General features: G+C 49.2%; 1 protein-coding gene across 1 annotated transcript in view; it reads left to right on the forward strand.

Moving 5' to 3' along the window:
* Positions 1–10,878, forward strand: part of PDLIM1 (PDZ and LIM domain 1) — a 37,672-nt gene extending 26,794 nt beyond the window's left edge. Inside the window, exons 4-7 of the mRNA XM_056849681.1 lie at positions 342–538; positions 4,898–5,052; positions 8,775–8,892; positions 10,679–10,878. Of these exons, the coding sequence (XP_056705659.1) occupies positions 342–538; positions 4,898–5,052; positions 8,775–8,892; positions 10,679–10,865 (657 nt within the window). The 3' untranslated portion in view covers positions 10,866–10,878. The remainder of the gene's footprint in view (positions 1–341; positions 539–4,897; positions 5,053–8,774; positions 8,893–10,678) is intronic.
* Positions 10,879–12,376: the final 1,498 nt, after the last annotated feature.

Genomic DNA, 12,376 nt, shown 5'->3' on the forward strand with positions numbered 1-12,376 from the left:
AGTTCAAAAGGGGCACGTCCTGGGTTTGAACACATGAAGCTGCCTTATACTGAATCAGACCGGCAGCGGCTCTCCAGGGTCTCAGGCAGAGGTCTTTCACATCACCTACTTTCCTAGTCCCTTTAACTGGAGATGCCAGGGATTGAACCTGGGACCCTTCTGAGCGATCATCCTTAATTTATCCCTGAACCTATTAAAAATGGCTTCATTTTGTCCCTCTGCCTGCGCTTCCCTGCCCCTCCAGGTCTTGTTTTTGGCATGTCCCTTAGCCGGTTGCCTGCTGCTATACCCCCTGCACGTCAGATGCTTGTGATTGATTCCCTCTGCTCCCTTGCATGCAGGAAATAAGGCAGATAGGAAGCGCACATAACCGGAGCGCCATGCCTTTCACTGCTGCCACTGCTTCCAGCACCGCGCCCAAAGTCATCACGTCTCAGTACAACAGCCCAGCAGGTCTGTACTCATCCGAAAACATACAAACCTTCAATGATGCCGTGGAGGCGAAGTCATCCTCAAGTAACCAAGAACCCGCCAAGAAGTAAGTCGCTCCCCACATTGCGCTTCCTGAGCCCAATTCCGCCGTTACGAGGGTGAACATTGTGAAGCCTAATCAATGTGAACGTGAGCCGGTTGCCGTTTATCTGGAAAACCCCTTTTTTTCTTTCAGGTTGGTTACACAGCTAGTGGGTGCCTGTGAGACCAGGCGCGGCTCTCGGAGAAGACAAAATTAAACTAACGATTGTCCCTTTCTTTGCTCGCCAGCAGCCTGTGCCCTTCCAACGTGCGTTCAGCATGGGGTATCAGCCGCTAAAAGTCTCGCTCAGGTGCCTCTTACTTTTATTACGGGATCTCGTGGGTGTCCGTCTCTCAGAGAGGGCATGTTCTCCTCCTCTTCACAGAGAGGTTTGGGGATTTGGAATATCTATATTTTTTTTTGTGTCAGAAACTTGGATGGTCAAGACCGACTAACCCAACCAGGCAAACTGGCACTTTTCCAACCCTGACAGTTTTCTGGCAAAATAAAGAAATACACAGAATGTTGGCATTTGTACTCTGGGCACATGGCTTTTACATTTAAAAAAACCCCTCCAAACCTCTTCCGTTGGAAAGGGCTACTTGATAGTAGTTCCTATATATTTTACTAACGGGATTCACCAGCAGAACTTTGCATTTGTTCCCAATCAGTGTTGAGGTCACCTATACTGACCTGGCCGTTGTTTCCACTTAGCATTTTGCGGTGTGCAGACAGACACCCAAGTCTGCCTGTTGGGTGACCCGTCCCTTCTCTGGCACATTGCAGCCCACACACCCCGGTCCAGGCCCTCTGACAGAAGGGTTCCTTTGGAGCTCATTGTGTGCTGAAGAACCGGCAAGCTTGGTGAAATCAGCCACCCTGCTCCCTCCCGAGGAAGGAGACCCCCACATCACAAGTCCATTCTGTCTGCCTTCCCCCACCCCCTTTGTACATTCTGAGAGCTCGAGGGATGGAGCCCACAGGCTTTCTGCCAGCTGGCCCGTGGGTACAGCGTCTTTATTTCTGTATAAATCTGGGGCAGTCGGTCACGAGAGAGATATTTATACACGTGCCCACCACATCTAAATCGAGTTGTGGAGTGGTGGGAAGGAGAAGCATAGACAACTTTAAAAGGGGATTAAGGCAGATTCATGACTATTTAAGAATAACAGCAACGTGTAGACAAGGGGAGCTGAATCCCGCCTCTTCCCCTCCTCCCAAGCCCCAAACATCACTTTCCAAGATTGCCTTCAACCCTTTTCTGAGAGCCAGCGTGGTGCAGTGGTTAGGAGCAGTGGACTCTAATCTGGAGAACTGGGTTCGATTCTCCACTCATCCACATGAGCCGGGTCGGTTTCCCCACTCCTCCACCTGATGCCTGCTGGGTGACCTTGGGCTAGTCACACTCGGAACTCTCTCAGCCAAACCTACCTCACAAGGTGTCCGTGGTGGAGGGAAAGAAGGGAAGGAGATTGTAAGCCGGTCTGAGTCTCCTTAAAAGGTAGAGAAAATCGGCATATAAAAACCAACTCTTCTTCTTTCAACGAGCCTCATTGTTAGGCTGGGAGAAAAATCCCTAAAAGCAACAGAAGGTCATCACCTATCGATACATGTACGGTAGATTCCTTCCCTACCCCCTTTCTATCTAGTCTGGACCCCAGAAACCTTCCGGCCTATTTCCTCGGTAGTGCTGAAATGTATTCCTTCATTCATTTCTTCCTTCCTTCTTTTATTCCTCTGACTCCACTGCAAACCACCACTGACCCTTCCATGCCTTTTCCGTTCGCTCCTCCTGACCAGTCCGTTGTCCCCCACCGGTGGATTCAAGGCCCCCCTTGCCACGGTCTATAACCCTCTCCAGCCGTCCTCCTCCTCCCGTTCCCGTTTGCAAAGGAGGCACAGCACCTCGTCCATCCCGAGCCCAGCCAGGGTGAGCTTGGAGCGGCTGAAGGAGGTCGCCCAGATCTGCCCCAACAGCCCCGTGGAAGTCGACGTCCCGGGACTCAAAGTGCGGCACGTACAGTTTAACTCTCCTTTGCAGCTCTATTCGCAGAGGAACATCCTGGACTCTTTGCAGGGGCAGATCTCTGCCGTTAGTCCCACCCTCCCCAGGTAACTTGGCCTGAACCCTGGGCCTGAGGCCTGTGAATGGCTTCCACTCCGCTGTTTCCCGTTTTCTCACCGTCCTGCGCTCGTTTGTGGCAAGGAATCGTAGGCTTTTTGGGGACAGGTGCCTCACTGCAGACTGACGCTTGGGTCACCTCTGAAGTAACGTTTTTCGTTTCCGCCAGTCGAAGGTTCTCTTTGCATTGTCAGTCTGCTGGACTCTCCCTTTTCGATTTTAGGGGATGGATTTAATGCCTTCCATGTCTGTGTTCCTGGCATGACCTTATTGTCTACTGCAAGATCATCGGGGAAACGCTGAGACATGCAGATGCTCTGTGGTGGTTTAAATTGAAGCATAATTGATAAAAAATAAAATTAGGGTTCATTGGGAGAACCATGAACGAACGCTCGAACGTGTAAGGGAAGGGGGAGGCAGTCCAGCAAAAAACGTTACTTTGGACCTGGCCCTTGATGTTTGCAACGCCCGCTCTTGGAACCCTTTTCTGCGCTTCTTTTCTCTGTCCATCGTGCATGATGTGACACTCAGGTGTCCGGGCTGATCAGTCACCGCCTTGTTTACACAAACAGGAAGATCCGTTCCACCAACATGGAGTCGATCAGGGCATTATGGCTGCAACGGCCCCCTCTCCGGTTGCTTCCAGGTGGTTAAGAGCGGTGGTTTGGAGCGGTGGGCTTTGATCTGGAGAACCGGGTTCAATTCCCCAGTCCTCCACATGAATGGCGGTAGCTAATCTGGTGAACTGGGTTGATTCCCCACTCCTACACATGAGGCCAGTTGGGTGACCTTGGGCTAGTCATTGTTCTCTCCGAACTCTCTCAGCCCCACCTTCCTCACAGGGTGTCTGTTGTGGGGAGGGGAAGGGAAGGTGATCGTAAGCCGGTTTGATCCTTCCTTAAGTGGTAGAGAAAGTCGGCATATAAAAACCAACTCTTCTTTTCCTGCCTAATTGGAGGCACCCAGAAAAAGGTTTCTTTATTTTAAATTTGAACCAGTAGTAATAACAGCAGCTTATGGAAGAGAAAGCATCTTCCTGTGTACAGGTCTTATTGAATTAAAAACCCCAAGTTAAGTGTTTTTGAAAGGTATTCTGATCCCAGAGTTGTTTAGGGCTTTAAACCACTGGAAGACAGGGAAGATCTAGCGCCTGCCCAAGTTGGCAAATATGGTGGGCGTTTGTTTGGAACAGCCGGATTTCCCAAATAAATCAGCCCCATATATATGAAGCATTACAGTAGTCAAGTTTGGATGTTTCTGGGAGCCTCTGTGGAAAAAATAATTTTTGACCAGAAGAGGAGGCAGCTGGTGCATCAGTGTGTTATGTTATTTATTTAATGCATTTTTATCCAGCACTTAGTCCAGGGAGCTGAGATTGGCATACATGGTTCTCCCCTCCTGCAATTTATCCTCACAACAACCCTGTGAGGTAGGCCAGGTTGAGAGAGAATGACAGGTCTAACGGGGGTAGTGGCAAGCAGGGATTTGAAGCTGGGTTTCCCCAATCCTAGTCCAACACCCTATTCCAGGGGTGTCAAACATATCCAGCCCCTTGAGAGCTCTTATCCGGCCTGTGAGCCAGACAAGGCAGCCTCCACCACCCCATTCCCTATCTGGGCTGGCCCGGCCCGACCAAGGGGCATCTATGTCATATCTGGCCCTCGGAACAATTGAGTTCAACATCTCTGCTCTAACCACTACACCGTACTGGGGGTGAGGGACTCTTAACAAAGACCGATCCTCATGGTTCCTTACAGTCACTTTTGAAGAGTCAGGATAGCATGGATTGGCGGCTCAAGATACAGATGCCAAGAATGTCAGCCAGGGTATTCCTAATTCTCTCACTTTTTGCATAAGAAAGTGAGTAATTGAGACGTCCAGCTGCACTAGAGGCAAAACAGAACATTTGAACTCCTTCTTAAGCCTCGTTCACACATGCATGTTTGCCGGGGGGGGGTAACCTACGTACGCGGACGGGCTCTCACGGCATCCACCACGCCTGGAACATGCATGCCAGCTCCAGCACAGATGCTTTTTTTCCACAGCGTTTTTGCACATTCATCTTGGAATTATCAAGTGATGCCGCATTCGATCATAGTTTGAAATCTCACTTCAGATCCGTTCGGGTGAACACGGTCTCTGCGTCCCCAGCAGTTTAGGTTGCACCTGTATGTGTTTTCTGACGTGAATAAAAAAGGGTGGTGGTTGTTTTGTGGTACAGTCGTAAATTTTAACAGTGTTTGCTTTAATCCCCCCCCTAGTTTGGACCAACTTCCTCAGCCTTCCAGCAATTTAGTAATTGACAAGGATTCTGAAGTTTACAAGATGTTGCAGGAAAATCAAGAGTCCAACGAGCCGCCTCGACAATCCACCTCGTTCCTGGTTTTACAAGAAATTTTAGAAACGGGAGAACAAGGTAAAAAAAACCGGGGGAGGGAGTTGCTTTAGGAAATGAAACCAGTGAGGAATAAACCCTTAACTGGGACCGTATCTAAAGGAACAATAACCAGGAGTCTTGTGGCCCTATGAAGACTAGTGAAAATATATTCTAGCAAACACCTGAAGAGGGAAATACCTGGAAATTTTGGGGGTGGAGCCTGAGGGGGGTGGGGTTTGGAGAGGGGAGGGACTTTAGTGCCATCGAGTTAGGGTTGCCAGCTCTGGGTTGGGAAATACCTGGAGATTTTGGGGGTGGAGCCTGGGGAGGGGAGGGACCACAATGCCATAGAGTCCAATGGCCAAAGCGGCCATTTTCTGCAGGGGAACTGATTTCTATCACCTGGAAATCAGTTGTAATAGCGGGAAACCTCCAGCCATCACAGAGGAAGTTATAGTCATTGTACATTTTATTATTAAAGGCTGGCATTCAGTACTACTCAGTGCTATTGTATCATTAATTGTTGGCCACAGTGCTGTAATTTTAATTGTAATCACCAAGGAAGTTGGCAACCCCACTTATGCTGGAGTAAAAAAAATTCAGTTGTTAAGGTGTCAGAAGACATTTGCTTTTTGCCGCAGCAGATTAATACGGCTGCCCCACTTGAATTAATATCGGAGGGAGTAGGATCACGACGGGTGGCTGTGTTAGTGCCATGGCCCAGCCTGCGATCCATGACAGTGAGGACTCCTCGGAGGAGGAGGAGGGACCCTGGGTGTCAGCAGAGGGCCAGCAGGAGGACCAGACCCAGGAACCCTTGGCGGTACGGCTACTAGGCAGCCCAGAGGCACCTCCCCCACCAGAGGCAGAAACCCCTGGCCCCAGCTCTCCAGGGCCACCAGTCCCCGTGGAAGGCCACCGCAGAAGACTGCGCACGGAGATGCATGGACGTTGTCGCAGCGCGAGATTGGCTGCCAGATATAAGCTACGTGGGTGAAGCTCAGATGAAGATGGTTGGCAGAATGGTTCCTACGTGGTTCCCGGAAAGGAGCTTCAAGGCGTTGCTGCAACTTGTTCTCCAAACGTGGAACCTAGTGCCACTGTGGTGGTTTACTCCTGAACTTACCTGACCTTGGACTGATAACCAGCTCTTGCAACTTCTCTGGTTCCTAATTGACCTCGGGCTGTTTCTACTTCACTTGTGCTTAGAGACGCTGTAACCTGACTCTGGCCGCAGATAAGCCAGCCAGTAGTCTGTCTGTAGTGGTAGAAAAGAGCCAGAGTCCAGTTGCACCTTAAAGACTAACACAATTTCTGGCAAGGTATGAGCTTTCGTGAGTCACAGCTCACTTTTTCAGATACCTGTAGAAGCGAGCTGTGACTCAAGAAAGCTCATTCCCCCTGCCAGAAATTTTGTTAGTCTTTAGGGTGCGACTGGACTCTTGATCTTTTCTATCTGAGGGAAGTGACCAAAAGCAAACAGCCTTTGACCTGGATGAACCTCGTGCTCAATTCCCTCTCCTCCTTTGGGGTTCCTCAGCTAGCTTCAGGCGGGCCGCCATCCAATGTAGCCCTTTAGCCTCCATTTCTCCGCCCCACACTCTCCAAGAACGACTTCCCCATCTCTTCCATCTTGGAGATGCGCAGACAAATTTCTTTGGCGGGAGCCAGCTGGGAGAGATGTGAAAGTTGAATTCCAGATGTTTCAGTTCACCTGGATTGACGATGTTTGGGGTCTGCACAGGTAAGCTCAGAGTGTTCCAGAACTTCAGCCTAGGGACTAGCGTCCTCCTGTCCTTTGTTAAGAGGGGCAAGGCTGAATGTGGGGGAGGGAGAGGGGGGCCTCCAAGCTCCATTGATTGATAATTGTTCCATTGCAGCTGGTGAAACGTTCTTTGTGGGAGGGTCCTCCTGTTGTGGAGGGCGGTTGTCCTGAATTGGGGGTGGCGGGTCGTCTGATTTGGCCCTGTGGTGTTCCCCTGCTGTGGGAGGTGGGGATACCGGACAATGCGCTGCTCGTAGCAAGGCTAAATTCTGTTTTCAGAATAAAACGTATATTTGCATAAGCCTTCTGGTTCTTTAGTCTGAAATAAGGACTGGGGTAGAGGAAAAGGCCAGGCAAAAGTATGTGTGGAATGAAATGTGGAGGTGATCCTAGTTACAAAAAGTCAGGCTCCTACTGGAGATTGTTTTTGGATCCTGATATTTTAGCAACATTTCTCCATAATCCGTTGGCCTAGAATTACCTTTTTTGAAAGGTTGAATTCATTCCTTCCCCCTGCCCCAGGATAAAAGCAGTACCCTAAGGCCATTCTCTCCAGGAATGCTTAAACGTGGGGGTGGGGTGGGTTAGAATAAGTCGGAAGGGACCACCAAGGCCATCTATTCCAACCCCCTGCACAATGCAGGAAATTCACAACTGTCTCCCCACCCCACACCCCCAGTGACCCATACTCCATGCCCAGAAGATGGCCAAAAAAAACCCCTCCAGGATGCCTGGCCAATCTGGCCTGGAGGAAAATTGCTTCCTGACCCCAAAGTGGCACTTGGCATTTCCCTAGGGATGCATGAAAAAGCCACGAGAGCTGAGCACTGACGCAACCCTTCCTGCCCTCCCTCTCATGATCTGCCCAAGTTCAGAGAATCAGTGTTGCTGACAGATGGCCATCTAGCCTCTGCTTAAAAACCTCCAAACCTGTTCCACTAAGGAACCACTCTGTCAGGAAGCTCTTCCTAATGTTTAGCCGGAAACGCTTTTGATTTTTCAACCCGTTGGTTCTGGGCCAACAGAAAATGACTCCAGACCAACCTCTATATGACAGCCCATGTATTTTGTTTTTGTATTTCTCTGATCCATAAATCATTCAGAAATGAAAGTTACCCCATTTCTGGCTAAAAATAACACAGTTCAGCAGTTTTAAACAAACAGCATTGGTTAGTAATTGGGTTTCCCAGCACAATCCAGAATGCTGGACTTACCTCTAAAAGGACTGTCTGTTCTCATACTACCTTCGCCTGTCAGAAGAAACCTACAGAGAACCTGCTGTCTGCACCCCAAACTTCAGAGGGAAAGTAGATGGTACCCCATAGACTCCACCTTCACTGTGGGGGCATCTTGACTCTAGAATTCCCTTCCCACAATCATTAGTCAACTTAGTAAAAAAAAGGCACTAGGTATAATTTTTCCCCCAAGCCACCCTGCTAATTCCCCCCTTACCCCCCCTACTTTTCTCTTACCTTAAATGCTGTTTCCTGGCAGTTTTTTTGGGGGGGCGGGGAGGTTAGATTTTAATGCAACTGGGTTACTTGTACAAGTTTTCACAACTACTTCGATGGTATGTTTTATTATCATGAACTGCTGCTTAATTTTCTTTTATGCTGGACTTTTTAAAAATGGATACATCTTCCAGCGATTTTGTGGTGGACCACAAGAGTAATTCTTTTAACAGGGTGGGATATTTAACAACCCCAATTACAAAATACGCCAGCCTCTTGTCAAATGGAAAAGGTGGTGTTTGCCGTGAAATTGTGTGTGTCCCTTTTTTAAAAAATGCTCCAAATCAGTCACCAGCAAAAATTAGAGCCAAACGTTTGCACTTTGGATCCGGACAGGACAATATCAGCCCTGACGAAGCATTTCTGCTCTCGGGCACAATTGCCTTCCCCGTCCTTCAGCAAAACCACAGGCAGGGAAGTCTTCCTGCTCGTAAACCGTGGCTTCCTCTTCTGATCGATAGCGCGCTGTGTTTAAATGTTTGCAGGAGATCCCGAGAAGCCGTCTGGATTTAGAAGTGTCAAAGCGCCGACCACCAAAGTAGCAGCGTCAATCGGAAATGCTCAGAAGCTGCCCATTTGCGATAAGTGCGGTTCTGGCATCGTGTGAGTATCGGCACGCATACCGAGGGGAATAGTACAGAAAACGGTCCATATTAAGAAACAGCTTTTTGTGAGGTGGAGACCTCTTTCACTTAATTGACTTAATTTACATCCCAACTCTCTCGCCTGCATTTTATTCTCACAACCCTGTGAGGAAGTAGGAAAGAGCATTAGGTGTGATAATTTCCCTTTGAAATCCCTTTGTAAGAGAACCGCTACTCTTCAATCAGCAACTTCCAGGTTAAATTCCCCCACTGGTTTCTGAACGTTGTGGTTTCTGATGTCAGATTTAAGTCTAAACAGCACATTCCTAAGAGGCATGCCTGCGCTGGGCTTAGGAGGAAACGCAGCGGCGTTGCACGGGATAGGGTTGCACGGGAGCCCATATATTTTGTTGCACATAGGGTTGCACGGGAGATATGCCACCTAAAAAGTGGCATATCTCAGCCGGAAAAAAGGGGGCGTTCCCAAGCCGTAACAGCGGCCCCGCTCCCCAGCGGCGCCAGGATGCCCCAGGAACGCCTCCCTGGACGCTGCCACAGCCTTTGCCAGTGGCCGGGCCTGCACGCCTGCACTGGGGCCACAAACGCTGGCATACGCTGCCTAGACGCCAGCACTGTGGGCCCTTGCGCCGGCCTTCGCCTACCTCCAAAGGCCTTTTGTCCTGGCTGCCAGCACGGCTCAGGAATGCGCTGTTAATCTTTGTTGCAGGGACTGGCCAGGACCTTCAGTTACTGATTTAAGAGTAGCAGTTCTCCAAAAAAGGGATTTCAAAGGGAGATCAGAAAGAGTGACTGCTGAATTGCAACTAATAATGAAGCTCAAGACAATGTATTCTCCTGGATTGAATAGAGATCTGGGATTTCTGTCTCATTACAGTGCTAATTTCTCCAAGCCTACTGCCGCTTTGCATCTCACACCTAAGTCAGGAGTCATGCGGTCCAGGCAGGCTCTTGACATGAGTTAGGCCCATTTCTGCTCAAGAGCATCTTTCGGTTTTGTTTCCCTGAGCTGTACAAACTATCCCCGCTCTCTGCCTCTCCCCCCGCCCCCACTCTGACCTTGAGTCGCAAGCAGGCAACTTCAGTATTATGGCTTGCTCACTCCCTGCTTCCCACCGGGCACTGTTATCTCCCAATTCCCAGGCCTGCTTGATCTTGCACCTGGGGTTGCTTTGTGCTTAAAGTTATGCTGTGTAGAATGGGTGGTCATTAGCAGCTTTGAACCTGTGGATTGCTTATGCTGTACCTGCTGCTCCTGAATAAACTTACCTGCTTTAGACCTGCCTGTCTGAGCGAGTGACTTCTTGGGATTGCCGAGGTTGGCTGGAGAACCTCACAACCTAATCCAATCACACCTTATTACCTATAACAAGTCCCAGGTAACCTGGCACAGCTGTGGAAGTCCTAGAATGATCCCCCCTCACAGCCTTCCTCTTGTTTTCTTACTGCGTGACCAAAGGAAGCTTTCCGTAAAGGAGACATTCAGCAAGTCCATTTTCCCTCGGGTTCTTTCAAAGCCACGGTGTCTGCTAGCTTTCTTTAAGCCTTTAGCCCACAGGCGCTCATTCCACAGCTGGTAGAGAGCCACATCTGCAGTTATCATCATTTGGCAGATTCTTAAATAGTCCAGTCGAACAGAAGTCTTCCCCGGGTAGAAAGAGCAAAGACAGAAACACCAATTTTTTTCATTCAGTTGGGATTTATATTCTTCTATAAGATTTCCCCTTATTACTCTGTTGATTTCCTGTCCCTCCTCACCTTTGGTTCTGGTCCTGTTCTCTCCCCAGAGGTGTGTTTGTGAAGCTCCGAGACAAACATCGCCACCCTGAATGCTATGTGTGCAGCGACTGTGGAACCAACCTCAAGCAGAAAGGGCACTTCTTTGTGGAGGACCGCATCTACTGCGAGAAGCACGCCCGGGAACGGGTCACCCCACCTGAGGGATATGATGTGGTCACTGTATTTCCACAGTGAAACGGGTGGTTCGCCTCTGACGTGCCCTCCCAAAGCACCACTGTCTTCCACCTCTGAATTCTTCCAAGTCACAAAAAATACTCGGCGAGGCCTCTGCGGCGGTCCTTTTTGGTGGCTGCTGCCAGACACCACTGTGATACAGTAAACAGCTGTTTGTTTGTTTTTTAAAGAGAAACAAGACACGATTTAACCGAACGCCTTCCTTTTTTGTCACGGTTCTCACTGCCTCTGTGCCAATTGCTGAATACCATCAGTCCGTAGAGCCAAACCCACAACACCCTGCCTTCCCTTTCTGGTTCAATAAAGTGGTTGATCCCAACCGGTGCAGGCTATTTTGTTTGTGTGAGTGGCTCTTTCGTTCTGGGGGTTGAAGGGATCCCTCATCTGAAGCCTAGGTGAAGGATTTCAAGCTCTTCAGGGGAAGAGAGCATATGAGTTTATGTCTCGGAGAAAACACACACCAGACGCAAAAAATGTGTTGCATGTGGCAGAGCAGTCATTCACATGGTACAACTAGTTTTATGGGTTTATTTTCTCCCCCCCCCCTTCAAGATTTCACTTATCCACCATCTTTTAAAGTATCAATGTACACACAAGCAACTATCAACACCTGGTCTGTCCACTGCTATTTTACTGTGGCAGAATAAAAAAGCGGGGTGGAGGGTCTCTGGCTTGGCTGACTTTAGTAGCTGTGGCAGTCTATGGGAAATTGCAGAAAGCGTGATGCCAGCGTGGTGTAGTGGTTAAGAGCAGAAGCCTCTAATCTGGAGAACTGGGTTCGATTCCCCACTCCTCCGCACGAAGCCAGCTGGGTGACCTTGGGCTAGTCACAGCTCTCTCCGAACTCTCTCAGCCCCACCTACCTCACAGGGTGTCTGTTGTGGGGAGGGGAAGGCAATTGTAAGCTGCTTTGAGACTGTAAAAGGTAGAGGAAGTCGGCACATAAAAACCGACTCTTCTCTCATTCTGTGGGTTAGAGGGATTGCTTGTCTGAAGGTTAGATGAAGGATTTCTCTTAGAATACACACCGCAGATGCAGCAATATTTTTGTATGTGTCTTTCGCATGGCACAATTAGTTTTATGGATTTATTTTCTTGTTCCCCCACCCCCTCAGATTTCACTTATCCCCCATCTTTTAAGTGTCTATGTACACAAGATCAATTTTCAAAACCTGGTCTGTCCACTGATGTTTTAATTGTGGCCAAAGGGTGGCTGGGGGGTGTCTCTAGCTTGGTTGCCTTTAGTGGCTGTGGCAGTCTATGGGAAATTGTAGTGAACATAATGCCTTCACGCTCCTTTCTTTTTGTATCCCAGTAGGACCATTCAAGCAGGTGGTTCCACCACACACACACCTCGCCAGCATGTAGCAACATTCAATTTTAGATTTCCTGCTGGCATCTGGAATCTGAGTTCGGCTTCTGACCACCCCAGTACAGACAACGTTAGAGAATGCTGTAGCGTGCCATGCAGATCCTGTCTCACTGAAATGGAATAGCTCTGACAGTGTTGG

This window comes from Euleptes europaea, chromosome 5, assembly GCF_029931775.1.
Source record: "Euleptes europaea isolate rEulEur1 chromosome 5, rEulEur1.hap1, whole genome shotgun sequence".
Lineage (NCBI taxonomy): Eukaryota > Metazoa > Chordata > Lepidosauria > Squamata > Sphaerodactylidae > Euleptes > Euleptes europaea.